Genomic DNA, 16,897 nt, shown 5'->3' with positions numbered 1-16,897 from the left:
AAGACACCTTGGAAAGAAACATCTTGAATGACAAATCCATCCATGCATTGCTGCTACCTCCATCTGGTCCCAGGTCTCCTCCTCTTTCTCTGATGCTTTCTATTGTGCTTGAAGACTGATGAACTCATCTGCTGCTTTTTATAGTGCTTATACACCGGATTGGTGTCTACAATTAAGCAAACAAGTGTTTGCACAGCTGATGACTGTGTTGAACCAGTTGGTTGGATGGTGCGGTAATTTGTCAGTCAGTGTTTTGGTACTGCAAGGAAGTGACTTCATGATAGAGTTGTGTGTAATGTATGTTAAGTGTGTTTAGTGTTTTGCAAATCACTGTGTGTAGAGTTTTGCAACAAGTGTGCGGTTGACAATGTGCTTACAGTTATGCAAATATGGGCTGATGTTTTGCTTCTTGAGTGTAAGTTTTTGCTAATAGTGTACTACTTTTAATTTTAGTGTGTAAGCAATCCTAAAAAAACTGTAACTTAAAGTGACAGTTCACCCAAAAAACCTGTCATAATTTACTAACCCTCAAGTTATTCCAAATCCATAAATTTTTAGTTTGTCTTTAGAACACAAATGAAGATATTATTACCATAATCTGTGTTGTCAATTGCATCGTCACAACAGAAGATAATTTTGACTCGTCCCTTATTTAGATAGGTATTCCAGAGGCCTTTAAAGCAGAAACGTAAAGCTTGAATTTTTGCTAAAGCTTATATGATTTATTATTCTTCCTGATATAAATTCTACTGTAAAGTAACATTTCCAGTTAAAAGTAAATCTTTACTAGGAAATTTTACACAGGACTTCATAAATCATAAATATGTGACTATAGTTACATCAGCAATGAAGAAAAGGGTGTTTCAGAGGCATAACAATTCACATTTTGATAGAATATTATAAAATGTGTACTGATGAATCCTGAAGATTTATTAGATTAAGTAAATATTCCCAGTGTTGCCAACTCTATCGCATTTGGCGCCGCATCATGAGACGCCATTATATGGTGATTGCTTATAAACAAGGCCCAGTTCAACTCCAGATTTGTAGCTCGTCTAATGCTAAAAGATGGAGTGGTTCCAGCAATTAATGTTCACGGTTGTGTGTTGGAAGAAGGCTGTGAGTAAAACTTCTTCAAATGCCTGTGTTGTTAGCTATCGACTCGTTCATTCAAATGCGCTACTATTCCATCTTTAAAGGGTTATGAAACCCCAAAACACTTGTTTGAGATGTAAACAGATACGCATTGGCTGCACATCATTGAAAAAACTCATTAAGGTTATTCATATGATATGAAAAATTGTTATTTTTGCAACGTCACGAAATCTGACGTCAGCGTGTTCTCGAACCATGTATGGGCTGGTGGGAACATGCTGACGTCGACCGTTCCAAGCGTTTCTCGAAATTAATAAATTCATGACATAAAGCTCATTCAATCCAATCACTGCGCTGTAGTATGCATAAAATATAATTAAGTTAATATGCATTTTGACAGTCACTTCTGTCAGGTTCGTCTTCCATCATTATTGTAGAAACATGGTGGGGAATTTTTGGAAGCAGCGTGCAGAAAAGTCAAGGAGGAAAGTGAGGCGTTGTGCTGACACGAAGTAAGGGCGCTGAGCGAGCTGTAGTGGGGACGCTGTCTGTGGAAGCCATTGCTACAAAGGCTCTGTAAAGTCAAATGAACTTAAGGAATCGCACGGCGAACCTGCAAGCGTTGACCTTAATTTCTTCATTTATGTCAGAACTGGCCACAGACATGCACTAAACCGCATGTGTTCGGGCTCTTAGTGAAAAGGTGCATATTTGGACAAATATAGATTTATTCTGGCTGCCGAGTGACAGTGCGGATAGTCGCGGCAACTTAGCGCGCGTGCTTCTGATGTGCGGCAGCGGTCGAGACTATGAAACTTCAAACCCCTTCGCTTATACCCCGATCTAGGATTACAGTGAGGCTTCCCCGCCGAGTACATCTCCGTGGGCCTGACTCCTCTATCGCATCGCAAGCATGTTCGTGGGTGGTTCCTGTTCTCTTATGAGAGCACAACCATGTCGGCGTGTTGTTCATCTTGCCAAGAAGTGTGCATATTTGGATAAATATAGATTTATCACGTTTGCAAAATATTTCGTCATACAGAATAACATTCCATTTCTCACTGAACTATACTGATTTAAAGAGCTGAATGACATTCAGAGAGATCTGTTCTTCCTGCTGCATGCCACTTATACTCAATCCCTCATCTAATCCCTCATCTCTGTTGTAAACAATGCCAACGTGCGAACCAAGAACATGTCTCAAAACCGCAGTAACTGCTGCTGTCGGTAACGCTAATTCTACTGCACCTAATGACACCCCTATTTTTGCAGACCATTTCCTCTTTCCACACAATACCCACCCACCATTTCGCAGTCAACCACGCCCCTTTTTGGAAGCCTTTTTAAATCGAAGGTGTGAAAAAACACAGCTGCAGCAGGCGGGGTTTGATGACCCTTTAACTTGTCAATGCTTGCAAATGACCATGGTATAAGAGGGATAAACCATGGCTAGGTGTGCATTAAACAATTTGAATGCTTTGTGTCGGGCAGCCTCGATGTTGTGCATTAAAATAGTTTAATGCAAAGCTAGCCATGGATCATCACATTACACATTTGGGGGGCACACCATTGATTTACCTTAAAGTTGCCGATGGCCTCTTGCAGGCTGCCGTGGTGGTACAGCATCATTCCTCTGAGCTGAAGCGACTGGATGTGGTTCTGATCCAGTAACAGAGCTTTCTGGAAGCTCTCCATAGCATTCTCAAAATCACCCAACTCCCTGAACAACACACACACACAGACACTAGGGGTTAAACGACTTCAGTTTTTTTCCAAGTCTATATTTATGTGATGAAAGTCGAGTTGACATCGACTAGCCACTGATGACATCATTGATGAACAAATAAGCCTGAACCTTGAGCCGAGACTTAAACGTGGGTTTTTTTGTGCACAGGACAGCTATGGCATATGATACAGCGCTGCCCAAAATAACAGCTTTTCTGATAAATTCTTTTGTCTTTGGGTCGTTATATTTCTCACAGATTAGTGCTGCTCCGAATCAGATTCAGATAAAGTAGCACAATAAAGACATTATATGAATGCATTAATGAAAGAGAGCGTGATTGTGTGTAAATTAATTCTACCGGCAGCGTCTCTCTACAAATAGTGAAGGTCTGAGTTTTAATTACTAATAAATGTATGCTAGAACTTACAGTTTCTAAGCTATGTTATTGATAAATCACAGAAACAGTGTTGACGATGCATTTCTGCTCTACTGAATAATTCTGCCACATTAGGTTAAAAACGCCAATTAACTTGCGTGTACAATAAGCCGTTTAAAACGGGCATTCCCAATACATTTTGAGCATCCAGATGGCATAATCAAACATATCTTGTGGAGAGCTCTCCTCTGAGTATATATTTATTTGTCATTTTAACTGTTGAAAATGGAGTGTGTGTGTCATGAAATGGCTTATCCTGTTGCACCCTCCATTGGCCAGCGACTAGTCAATGTCAAGATTACAGCGTCATGGAAGAGCCTTATAGTCAACTAGTCGATTAGCCAAATAGTCTGTGCAACCCCTAACACACACGTGTAATTGGCTTCAGAGGAACATTTAAAAAGTCTGACTGTTAAGATCATCGTGTGTCAGTAGCACCACACCTGTAAGCCTGGCCCAAGCTTTTATATGCATCTATGAAGTCCGACTTCAATTTGAGAGCTTCTTTAAACACCTCTATAGCTTCCTGCAAGCAGAAAACAACATTTTAGTAGTAGCATAGACTGTACAATTTGTCATTTACTGTCAATACAGTCTGCTGCACGGTATATGGCAACCCTCTTTAACTTGCATGCAGATCTTACATCTAAACTACACAATGCCCTGAATTATAAAACTCATGCAGTGCAAAACGTATTTTTTTGTTTTTGTTTTTTTACTTTAAGAAGGCCCCTGTGGAAGAATGTCAGCCCTTTATAGAGCATAGCAATGGGCTGGTTCTTCTTTAGCTCTAAAGACTGCTGGAAATCCTCCATGGCTGCCATATAATCCTGAAAATCAATCAGAGAAAGGATGCAGCTGTAAATATTATTCATCAATGAGTTATTAAACTTACACTACCATTTAAAGTAAAAAATTACACTACCAGCTATCAGATTCAACCCTCAGGTTTGCTTGCAGACAGCTCAGAAGCTGAACCCTTCAGATCAAAGTCTGCCGCCAAATAACATTCAGAGCCACTACAATAATCTTAATCAAACCGAGTGGTACTGACAGAAGTACTTTTATTTAGCAAGGACGTGTTAAATTGATCAGAAGTGATAGTAAAGATATTTACACTCTTACAAAAACAATCCTATATCAAACAAATACTGTTCTTTTGAACGTTCTATTCTTTGAAGAATCTTGGGGAAAAAAAGTTAAATATCCAACATTGATAATAACAAGAAATTTTTCAGGATCCTTCAGAAATCATTCTAATATGATACTGAAAACTAGAGTAATGATGCTGAAATTTCAGCTTTGCCATCACAGAAATACATTTATTTAAAAAAAATATTACAATACAAAACAGTTAATTCAAATTGTAATAGTATATTAACAATATTAACGTTTTTAACCGATTTCTTTTTAACAACTTAAAATCTTACCAACCCCAATCTTTTGAATAGTAGTGTATATCCCTATAATAATCCAATAACTAAAATAGTATAATAATATAATAATGAATGTGACATATTTGACTGTACGCAATAAAACCTGCACTTCAAAACAAAGTCTTATGTTTGTTTATATATATATATATATATATATATATATATATATATATATATATATATATAAGAATCTTACCCAATTGATAATAAAAATAATAGCAATAAAAAAAATAATTAGACTTTGTTTTGAAGTTACCGTAAGATTAAATTCTGAATTTAAAATTTGGCTCTTTTTCATAAGCTGTAATTTGACTTGACTGACAAGGACAGAAATTTGTTGAATCATAATTCAAATTCACCACAGTCAAACAATCAACATTTCATTATTCCAACAAATGTTTTGCAACAAAACAAAATTAAATTAATTAATGCTCTTAAAAGTTAGAGTAGACTAGCAACAACAGCAACAATCAGTTTGATTCGCAAAAAAGGTCTATTGTCAGCTTGATTTCAATAAATTGCTATTTTTGAATTGGTGAGAAAGTTCTAAGTTCTAAAAGTTTAAGTATGTTTTCACAGTACAATGAACTTCTACATCGTGTCCACACCAGAAGCGAGCGGCAGGACACAACGCGACAAAAGACAATAGAACCCATTATAATCAGTGATGCTGTCTACACTGGATGCGGAGCGACGCAACAATTCGACAGTAGACGGATGCCTCGTTCTATTTATGACATGCAAACGCAAAAGACAAATGCTTTGCAACAGGTGCTTTGTCACATCCAATGTAGACACGATGTTATCTCAAAAGATACATTTGATTACTCATAATAACCCCTATAATTAAAAAAAATCCCTTATCTCTATATATCATTTATCAATCACATGTACTGTGAACTTGCATAATAAAAAATATCTTCCAATGTGCTAAAGCTAACAAGCGTGATGTTCCTGGACTCCGTACCCACTCCACATAGATACAGTGCTATCTATGGTATAGACAGTTTATGAAGGGATCTATATGTTACAATAACACTTCAGTCCATTAAAGCCAAAACCAAAGGGCATCATGACAGATAAGACGGCTACTGCGTCATGCGTGTACCTCTGAAATGAAGAGCAGTGTTCCTCTGTGTCTGTAGAGTCGGGCTGAAGGCTGCAGTTGTATGGCTTTAGTCAGGTCTGACAGAGCTTCACTGATGCGACCCAGAGGAGACAGAATCTAAAATCACATGCTTCATTAATAACACTAAAACCTTGTTTTATTTCTTTTTTTGGTCAACCCCTTGTTCCTTACCTCAGCCCTCTGCTCATACACTTCTGGTCTGTTGGGCTCCAGTGCAATCACTCTGCTCAACTCATACAGAGCCAATTCTGCATTCTTTATGTCCTTTAGAGAGAGTGAGAGCTTCCTTAAAATGTTAGTTCACTTTAAAATGGAAAAAAAAAGAAGTAATAATTTACTCACACTGGTGTTGTTCTAATGCCATATGCCCTTCTTTCTCTTCCAGCCCACAAAAGGAGAAATAAAAAATAAAAAGATTCCTCTTGCCCTCGTTTATATAAATGGCAGTGAATCGCATCCAGCATCAAGTTTTCTGGGCGTATACGATAGGGTTTGTGAAAAAATAAATAATAATATTGAATATGAGGTGAATACACACAATATTGCCAAAAGAATTGGGACGCCCCTCCAAATCATTGAATTCAGGTGTTCCAATCACTCCCATGGCCAAGGGTGTATAAAATCAAGTACCTATGCATGCAGACTGCTTCTACAAACATTTGTAAAACAATGGGTCACTCTAAGGAGCTCAGTGAATTCAAATGTGGTACAGTAATAGGTTGCCACTTGCCACCGATGCAATAAGTCCATTTGAGAAATTTCCTCACTGTTAAATATTCCACGGTCAACTGTTAGTAGTGTTATAACAAAATGGAAGCAATTGGGAACAACAGCCACGAAGTGTCACAGAGTGGGATCAGCACATGCGGAGGTACATAGTGCACAGAAGTAGCCAACTTTCTGCAGAGTCAATAACTACAGACCTCCAAACTTTCTGTGACCTTCAGATTAGCTCAAGAACAGTATGTAGAGCTTCATGGAATGGTCTTCATAGCGGACATGTACTCTGGAGTGACTTATAGGATTATGGTTTTTCAGGGGTTGGGATTGGCCCCTTAGTTCCAGTGAAAGGAACCCAATGCTTCAGCATACCAAGACATTTTGGACAATTTCATGCTCCCAACTTTGTGGGAACAGCCGGACTTTCCTATTCCAACATGACTGTGCACCAGTGCACAAAGCAAGGCCCATAAAGGCATGGATTAGAGAGTTTGGTGTGGAGGAAGGAACTTAAATGGCCTGCACAAAGTCCTGACCTCAACCCAATAGAACACCTTTGGGATGAATTAAAGAGCGGAGACTGCGAGTCAGGCCTTCTCTTCCAACATCAGTGCCTGACCTCACAAATGCACGTCTAGAAGGATGGTCAAAAATTCCTATAAACACACTCCTTAGCCATCCCAGAAGAGTTAAAACAGTTATAGCTGCAGAAGGTGGGCCAACTTTATATTAAATCCTACGGATTCCATTAAATTTCATGTGCGTGTAAAGGAAGGCGTCCCAAAAAATTTGGCAATATAATGTCTCTGTTGCTTTCATCACAACAAGAAGTTATTGCATTCATATCCGTCAACTGCCATTCTGACTGTCATTAGATTAGATTAATTAATACATAAAATGTAAGTTGTTTTTTTTTCACAAAAGTCTCATAAATCCCCAGAACACTTGGAACATACGACATGCCGCACAGGACCATTGTGTGATATTTTTAAATCTTTTTTTAAAAGCTTTATGCTGGTCGCTATTCACTGCTATTATATGAATGAGCGCAAGTGAAACGTTTTATTTTTCATTTAACCTTTTGTGGAAAAAGAAAGAATAACACACTCCATTAGAACAACACCAAGTTGAGTAAATTATAACTTAATTTCAATTTATGGGTGAACCGTCCCTTTAACTCTTTCCCCACATTGATGAAATTTTCTGGCTTTTCGATTTTTCACAGCTTTACGATATGGAAATAATACTGACTATATGGATTTGATGGACTCAACCTACTTCCTCTGTTTTGATCATTCTGAATATGATCCAGATGTTGTCTTTGGTTGATTTTCTCAGCCTTTTGCTCAAAATGTTGCTTTATTATTACTAAACTTACCCACATAATGTTGATAAAAAGAATGCATGAAGCTAGAATAAAATGTTTTTTTTTTTTTGTAGTTTTTTTAAAGAAGAGGGCCTCATGGGCCCTAATGGTTTCTTTCTTTTTATATTTTGCATGTCTGATAGCTTTTCTTCAAAAACACTGGCGGGGAAAGAGCTATGTATATGTACAGCTATCAATAGGTGCATATCTGTGGTGTATTATATTTAGTGGTGTTTGATAAGGCAACATACACACACTAGCGGTCAAAAGTTTGGAATACTTACAGTTGATGTTTTTGAAAGAAGCTTTTTTTCCGCAAAGCTGCTAAAATGGACTATTTTTACGTACTAAAATTGATCTAATGGGTCCTACCCATTTTCCATTGCGATTTTTCAAAATCCTTTGCGAAAGTTCCTTGTCAGACTGTACAAACATGATCCCTGATGTAAGCCATGTCACACTGTAAGATCTGTTTTCATTAATGTAGGACTGTACGATAGTCAAGGCACGCTAAAAACGGACGCACGCAAGAAAACTCATTCAGTTTTATATCATCTATGAATGACACTTTCGGGGACAGTGAGCTGCATTACACGCGGGACTGAAATGGCGGCTACAAAGAAATCTCTACCTCTCATTTTGGTCATAGTTTGTCTTGAAAAACCGAGACATTTGACAGTCTTCGTAAGAGAAGTCACACTACAGGATTGTGCGCCAAATCTTCTGACACTGCCAGAATTTTGTCATGAAGTCAAATTTAATCGCAGTAGTCTTTAATCGGCTGCCGAAGAACATGCCAAACTAACGATCAAAGACGTCAGATTTTAGCATAGGATCAGAGAAATATTTTAGGATTTGCAAAATTTGTCTCAGACGGCCAAATCGTGTGCAAAATCGCAGTGCACCTGGCTTAAGTTATTCAAATATTTAATTAACTTATTAGGTATTAATTATTTGTATAAACTATAATACTGATCTGCCAACATTTTCGCTATATGATAAATTAAAATAAGCTGATAACATCACCGTTTTCTCCAGAACGACTGTACAGCCAAATCAAATTTTGTTGCAATATTGTCCTGTTTAATACCGTGAAGCTGCTTTGAAACAATCATCATTGTAAAAGAGCTATATAAATAAAGTTGACTTGACTTACCCCAAACTTTTAAATCATAGTACATTTAAAGGGGTGGTTCCGTGTTTTTTTTTTTCTAGGCTTGGTTGTGTTTAAGGGGCACAGTATAAAAAGTCTTAATACTTCTTTTTTTTTTTTTAAACCTCGTATTTTTCTTATATTTGACCTTTATTCCACACCACTGTCTCCACTGTCCTTTGAACGGTTTGTTTGCTTCCTGCTTCTATGAAGCCCATCCCTCCGAAAAACGCAATGGTCTTAGATTGGTTAGATGACCAAAATAGTTTCATGTATTTTTATTGGCTGAAGTGCCAAGCACAGGCTGTCCGGAAACGGCACGGCCCTTACCATTACGGGTAGAAGTCACATCTGTTGTGACTAGCAAAGGTTTATGATGTCACCAACCCGAGAAGAAGCTTGTTGTAGTCCAAACCGGCCATTTTTGTAGGCAATGAACTGCCATAATTTTGACAAACAATATCTCCATTTGCATTGAACTTTCAGCGCTGTAACTTTGCAGATACTGTTTATGCTCAAGCAGCAACATTACACACTAACTAAAGTTAAAAAAGTGAAATCGCATGCAACCACCCCTTTAAAAGCAGTAGCACAACTGATTTGAACATTGATGATAAGAAATATTTCTTGAGCAGCAAATGACTTTTGAGGGATCATGTGATAGTAATGATACTGAAAATCAGCTTTGCATCAGATGAATAAATTACATTGTAAAATTTATTCAAATAGAAAAGTTATATTAAATGATAATATTTCACAATATTACTGTAGTTATGATCAAATACATGTCGCCATAGTGAGCATAAGTGTCTTCTTTCAGAAACATTAAGACCATAATTATTCCAAACTTTTTGACCAGCAGTTTAAAATAACAATTGTACGTACCTGCAGACTCTTTTTGCCGTATGCTATTCCCCTTCCATAGATGGCACTGACCAGTTCAGGATCTCCCTAAGGTGACAGAGGACAGACTATCAATGCACAAGCATCATCATGTTAACCATGACTACTTCATCTTAGTTGGAATGGTTCTGTTGTTATACTCGCAATCAACAGTATGCATAACTGATACAGTAATATATTAATACAGTAATACAAATGTTTTGTTCACTTCAGCAGGCCTTATAATTAAACCTCGGAGCTGTGTGAAGCACTTTTATGATGGAAAGATGCACTTTTATGGACTTCAAAAAAGAATGCCACTATAAAGCTTGAAAGAGCCAGGAATTTTTTTTTATATATAAAAAAGAATGTCATACACCTAGGATAAACTGTGAGTAAATCATGGGGTAATTTAAATTTTGGGGTGAACTATCCCTTTAAAGGGGTCATATAATGGTACATGAACCTTTACAAGCTGATTGTATGGAAATGTGTGTTGGCAGTGCCTGTACACAACCATCCTATAATGATAAAAATCCATCAAGTGTTTTTTGTTTTTTTAAATCTGCTTATATGTTTTCTCCTGTCTCAAATCGAGCCGTTCGATGTGTGACGTCACACGACCGGACACCCCTCCCACGACTGTTGGAGTGTGTGACTCCCACGACCCCTCCCACGACTGTTGATTGACAAGCAGCGTTTCATCTCAGACCCGCCCTGCGCGAGCTCAAGCTGTTGTCGTTACCATAGACATCATATAGGTTTCAAATCTATATGATGTCTATGGTCGTTACAGTCCGCCATTGTATAAGTAGAAATGCTGGGCGAATGTAGTGTTCTGTTCTTGGGTGTAATAATAAACACAGCAGTCATTCTGATGTTCCTAATTCCGAACATTTAATTCAGCTGCTCCTGAATAAAGATCTGTAACTTACCAGCTCTTTGTGTTTATGCTGCCCCTCCACAAGAAGTTAAAACACTTCACGATGAACTGCAGCTAATGTGGTAAGTTAACACTAAGCTTAATTATGTAGATGGTTTATAAAGGTGTCTGTTACTGTCTAAAAATAAATCGTGTTGTAAGTCATTACAATGCATAGATAACCTTACGCATCACTGACAAACCGACATTAACAGAAAACAAGTTTTTATTGGCATAAGGTGTAACATCAATCTGTCAATGAACTAACGTACATCAGTATACACATAGCATTCGCGCTAACATTACCCTGCCAGTACATAAAGACAGATCAAAGGGACATTACATTAACCAACCATTCAGAAACATCCTGTTTAGCCTTAAATGTTGAATTTCGTTGGAGCTGTCATCTTGTCCCGGTCCGACTCCTGTTCAAATTGATAGAGTTGATATTTTTTACGGTCTATGATCTGTCCTCTCAGAGACTCGTGTAGCAGTTATTTCGCCTCTGCTGTTAATGGCAACGACTCCATGCCGCCTCACATAACAGAGGGGCGGGGTAATCTTCATTTAAAGCCGTATGCACTGAAATGGCTTGGTGAAAACAGAGCTGTTTTTGACCAGGTAAAATGAGTGTTTTCTTACAATACTAATGAGAATTTTTAATTAAAGTATATTACAAAGTTTTCTTACAATACTAATGAGAATTTTTAATCAAAGTATATTACAAAGTTTTCATTTAGACACCAAAGAATCATATTAACTTGTATAAAAATGGCATTATATGACCCTACATTAAATGACCTCAATACATTGCAGATATAGCCTGACAAGCCAGACCCACATCAAGATGTTTGGTCTGGAAACTCACCATTGACAGGGCTCAATCCGAGGGGCGGGATAAACGGTTGTCTTTCAAACTCCCTCTGCACGTGATAGGATAGCGCTACACCAACCGGAGCAACGACGGTGAAGGGGAGCTCGCTGACTGATTAAACATTCGCCATATCCGGTCGGCTAAACTCCGAACACATCTTCCCTTTTTAAGAATGACTTCAGTGCCGCTCTTTGTTCTTTTCTCAGAGGAAAGCTTAACTCCAAGTCTTCCGGAGGCGCGGGCAGAGCTGATTCGAAAGACCGCCGCCGTTCGCCAGTTTTTGTGTTACTAGAAGCACGCAAACGCAACTCGGCCGTCGTCATTATGGCCCCGCCCGCCGACTCTATACACGATGTGATTGGGCCGTCCAGATTCTGAGGAATACAGCTCAGATAGGAATTGAGAGTTGCTAGATCACAGTTGCGGGCAAATTAAATTTGCTGCCACTAGGGTGCGTCTAGATTTCTAGGCTATTGCAGATATGTTGATTAAATACAAACCCAACAGATCACTCAGATCAGCAGGATCAAATCAGCTAGAAATACCAAGAGTTCACTCAAAGCAAGGAGAGTCTGCCTTTAGCTATTATGCCAGCCGTAGTTGGAACCAGCTTCCTGAACAGATCAGATGTGCTCCAAAAGTAGCCACATTCAAATCCAGACTCAAAACACATCTGTTTAGCTGTGCATTTACTGAATGAGCACTGTGCCATTGTACGTCCGACTGATTGCACCTTATCTATGCATCATTTTTTAAATTCTTTTTATAACTGTTTTAGTTTACCTTTGTTCTTTTCTTTGGTTATCATCATTTTATAATTTTTAATTCTCTTTACATTGTATTCTTTTTCTTATGCATTTTTTATCCTTATTTTAATTCCTTTCTATGTAAAGCACTTTGAATTGCCATTGTGTATGAAATGTGCTATATAAATAAACTTGCCTTGTCTTGCCTAATAAACATTCTATCATTATGTTAACATCTGTCCCAACGAAACTGACCTGTAGCAGTAAGGAGAAGTGTTTGATAGCTTCATCGTAGAGGCCATTTCCAATGAGAACGTAGCCTATAGCTGAAATAAAATCAAAAGAGCATTAGAGGTTTACATCAAATAAAAACATATGCAAAAGACACAATGACCAAAATCAACATATTTCATACACACCAAGTTCTTCATTGGTATTTTGGTTTTCCACAGCAAAAGGAAACCGACGCTGTTCGACAAACAACTTTGCCTGATTCTGTGGTGACAGAAAAAAGAGAAAGAAAGAAAAGCGTGTCAGGAAGTCTGTCAACCTCTTGCAATCATTCCAAAACAACCATTGGTTACAAAAACAATGCACTATCCATAATTACAGAGGATGTTTCCATCCGTACTGAACAGGAAGTGTTTTAGGTCTTGGCTCGACACTCTTCATTCATGTGTCTACTAGCAGATGTTGAAAGAATAAATCAGCTGAAATGTGGAATTCTGTCATCATTTACTTACACTCACAGTTTCAAACTTCACTTTCTTACTTTATTTTTCCATAAAAACTGTACTAATATATCACTGGATCTTTTTTACATTTACATTGACTGGAGATTTTAATGGGGATTGGCAAAATAAATTATAATAATCATTTGTGAATTAATCATATGAATCCTGTGAATCATAAGTGAAAAAGCAGCATTTCTTAGTGATCTGCTATTTACACTAGTTAGATTATATTTATACTTATAGTGACAGATACTATTTGCACCTCTATTCTATATACTATTTGTGTTGTTGTACATCAAACAGTATGCAATAATAACAGTGTGAAAAATTATTCGATTTTTTTAATTATTAAATGAATGCCACCTTATTGGGGGAAAAAAGCCCTCCCTAAATCTACCCATAACCGATAAACACAAGTTAGACACTGTTTCCCCTTTTTGAATATTTTCCGATCTGATATGTGATGAGAAAAGGGATTAGAGCAAGTTTGGCAAAAGGTGGATTCAAACCTTGTCATTTATTTTGAACAGACAGTAGTGCAAATTACAGTTTGTTCCACCCAGCAGCGTTAAGTGTATCGAGCACTAAGCAGTAAAGAGAATGCACTCTTGCATAGGTAATATTTTTGTTGGGCTAATAAAAAACAAAAGGTGTTTGGTCACAATCAGCTGCAAAACTGAAAAGCACCTTGTGTTATAAAAGTACACAAAAAAAATACAACTGGAAATTAAAACTTAGAGATTACTTTTATTGCCAAATGATTTTGTTACAATAAAAAAAAAAACATTGTATTTGTAAAATTAAGAAAACAAACAGGATGCCACTTTCTGCTATCCCGGTTTCCTTTCCTTGAAGTTTGTGGAACGTGTCACAAAAATGAATCGAAAGTCAGCATATACTCTACTAACAAGCTCTAGCATGCCATCTGAACTCTTGTTTTGGTTGGGGTTGGTGCGTGCGTAGATCGTCTCTTCCTCTTCTGCTCTTTTTCCTATTGTGGCGGTTAACAAACAGCAATGCATTACCGTCTGCACCCCTTTCTGGATTAATGTTGATGGCCTTGGACTGACTGTATTCGTCATCTGACTGTATGCACCGAACCATTACATCCGTACTGTGAAGGTTCCGGATGAATACACGTACCGTTGCATCTCTTATACATTAAGTGAATACGACAAGTAAATAAATAATACAATTATTTTGGATTTGGACTGAACTATTACTTTAAAAGTGCCCCATTCATTTTTTTCAAAGTATACTATAAACTAAGTTATTGTCTGCCAAAAGAAAGAACCGATTCTAAACTGTTTGAAACAAGGCGTCACTAATTTCATTGTTACTTCCTGCACAAACCTATGTAGATTCGGAACCAATTTGCATAATGACAGCCTATGGAAAGTGAATCAAATGCGCTTGAAACGACAATAGTAAATAAATAATGAAAGCATTTTCGTTTTGGGCTGAACTATTCCTTTAACATTGAGCAATAAAATGCAAATGCAACTCACAAGGATTTTCTCTGCATTGAGTGAAAAGATGGACTCGCAGGGCGGGTTGCTCCCCTCTTCACAGTCCGGATCCTCCAACTGCAGAATAGATGACTCTAAAGGGGATCAAAGAACAAAACAAAAACAAAAAAGTTGAGAATAAAAATGTGGATGTGACAAAAAAAAAAAATACTAACCAAATGACTTTAGTTGTGTCGCTATATGCTATGCATATGTACTCAACTGTGAAGTATATCAATTTCATAATTTTATTTTGTCATTCAACACAAGAGTCCCCACTCCCTCCTCTATTTAAGAAAAGCGGTGACAGTTAAGGGCATGAACATTCCACACTTACTGAAATCACATCTGTCTGCTCTGAGTAGGTTAAAAGTTTTCTATATATGTACTATATCCTCTGTGTTGTTACCAGTGTTGGGCGAATTACTGAAAATTAGTAATTAGCTGGAGTTACTATTTACTTCTTTTAAAAGTAATTTAATTACTTTACCAATTACTGTATATCAAATGCAATTAGTTACTAGGGAAAGTAACATTCAAAGGTGCCCTAGAAGCTTGCCCTAACAAGCTACATGCCAGGAGAGTGAAAACGGCAGCTCTCATTGACACACATGCCATGTTGATGTTTGTTATAATCGGATACCACAACAATTTAATTCAAAATTGTTTGTTTGCTCATCCCATATCATGCAATCTTCGCTCTGCATCTTAAACTGGAGAAAGGGGCAACTATATTCCTGCAAGCAGTAAGTAGCGATTTATCCGCTTATTGACTTCTAAACAATTTCTGATTAAATTGAAAGTTTCTTAGAGAGACCGCATTGTCTAGATAGCGCAAGATGCTAGTACAGTAACAATAGGAAACTTCAAGTACCATGTATAACCAAAACACCAGATGGTATACTGGTTTTGGTTTTGTTGGGGGGAAAGAAGAGCGTGTGCTTGCGGTTGCCAGATTTCAGTAATTGAAATCCCCCAATCAGAGTTTTTTTGTTAAAAGAACACGTATACTATCCGGTGTTTTACCTAAACATGTGCAATCTAGCAACGAGCTATCTCTCGCGCGCACGGATGATCTGAAAACACCAATAAACAAGTAAGCTGCATTTTAGCAATCCCCATTTGAGATGTTCTGCTTAAAGTGTCATTCAGTCGGTCTGTGTTGTGTCAGGACGGTCAGGACTCACGAGCCGCTTCGCTGATCAACTGAACTGCTGTGCGCTGTGAGCGGCTGAAATAAGCCAATCAGAGCAGAGCTCAACATAAATATTCACGACTCTTCCAAACAAGGCAAAAACAGAGCTTTACATTGTAGGGACAATTTCTAAGGTTGTAAATGGACCTGTAAAACTGTATATGGACAGTGGTTGCCCTTAAATAAGCCACATACCCTCTATTTAGATATCAGAGAACAAATTAAAATTGTTTCAACTCATTCTAGGGCACCTCGCCGCAAATGAGTAGCAAGCCAGCACGCAAACTGGCGCAAGTGAAGTATGTCTCAGATGCTCAAAAGCAAACAATCTTTATTAAAACGATTTAGACTAAATGATATCAACTAACCACTTTAGGTCGCCGTCTCATATTGCGGTCTTTAATTTTAAAATGACCTGATGAATAAAATGCAGCTCATAACAGTTTCTTTCGCTGACGTGACCTCCGTTAAATGTGCATATAGCACGGGAAATGACGATCGAATTTATATTCATTTTGCAGAGAGGTGTTAGCTAAGACAACCTGGAAGTTTTTTATTAAAATTTGTTTAGATTGTGTAGCCCGTTTCGTTTGCGAGCCCCAATCAGCCTAACCTCAATTTATGAAAAGTGCCTTTTTACGGTCACAAATGGGCCCGGAGTCTGCGCAGTAGAGAGCAGGAAGTAGAGGCACGATACCAACAGCCTGCCCACACTCTCGGAGATGCAGAACTATTCATTATGTTGGTGTGAAATAAACAATTATGGAAATGTAGAAATTAAAGCTAAAGCTCCAATCTCCACCCAAAAGTCCCGGAAAAAAAGTCTGTTAGTCCCTCAGTGACAACTTCACTCAGAAGCCGTCAAGCTCAGCTGTCAATCATGATGCCACGCCTCCTGTTTTTATAGCATTAAATAACTAAGTAAAACTAAACTCTAAGCGAACTCTTGAAATTAAATCAGTGATAAAAACTGCC

The 16,897-nt window shown here is 37.8% G+C and overlaps 1 protein-coding gene across 1 annotated transcript in view; it reads right to left on the bottom strand.

Annotated features, from left to right (window-relative positions):
* Nucleotides 1-16,897, bottom strand: part of ttc13 (tetratricopeptide repeat domain 13) — a 40,343-nt gene that overhangs the window by 22,385 nt on the left and 1,061 nt on the right. Inside the window, exons 2-10 of the mRNA XM_067417306.1 lie at nt 14,728-14,822; nt 12,905-12,980; nt 12,741-12,811; nt 9,947-10,012; nt 5,994-6,086; nt 5,802-5,918; nt 3,977-4,087; nt 3,701-3,783; nt 2,674-2,815 (exon numbers count right to left, since the gene is read on the bottom strand). Of these exons, the coding sequence (XP_067273407.1) occupies nt 2,674-2,815; nt 3,701-3,783; nt 3,977-4,087; nt 5,802-5,918; nt 5,994-6,086; nt 9,947-10,012; nt 12,741-12,811; nt 12,905-12,980; nt 14,728-14,822 (854 nt within the window). The remainder of the gene's footprint in view (nt 1-2,673; nt 2,816-3,700; nt 3,784-3,976; nt 4,088-5,801; nt 5,919-5,993; nt 6,087-9,946; nt 10,013-12,740; nt 12,812-12,904; nt 12,981-14,727; nt 14,823-16,897) is intronic.

Source organism: Pseudorasbora parva, chromosome 15, assembly GCF_024679245.1.
Source record: "Pseudorasbora parva isolate DD20220531a chromosome 15, ASM2467924v1, whole genome shotgun sequence".
NCBI classification, from domain to species: domain Eukaryota; kingdom Metazoa; phylum Chordata; class Actinopteri; order Cypriniformes; family Gobionidae; genus Pseudorasbora; species Pseudorasbora parva.
The sequence above is the reverse complement of the archived record's forward strand: the minus strand, read 5'-3'. Positions and strand labels throughout refer to the sequence as shown.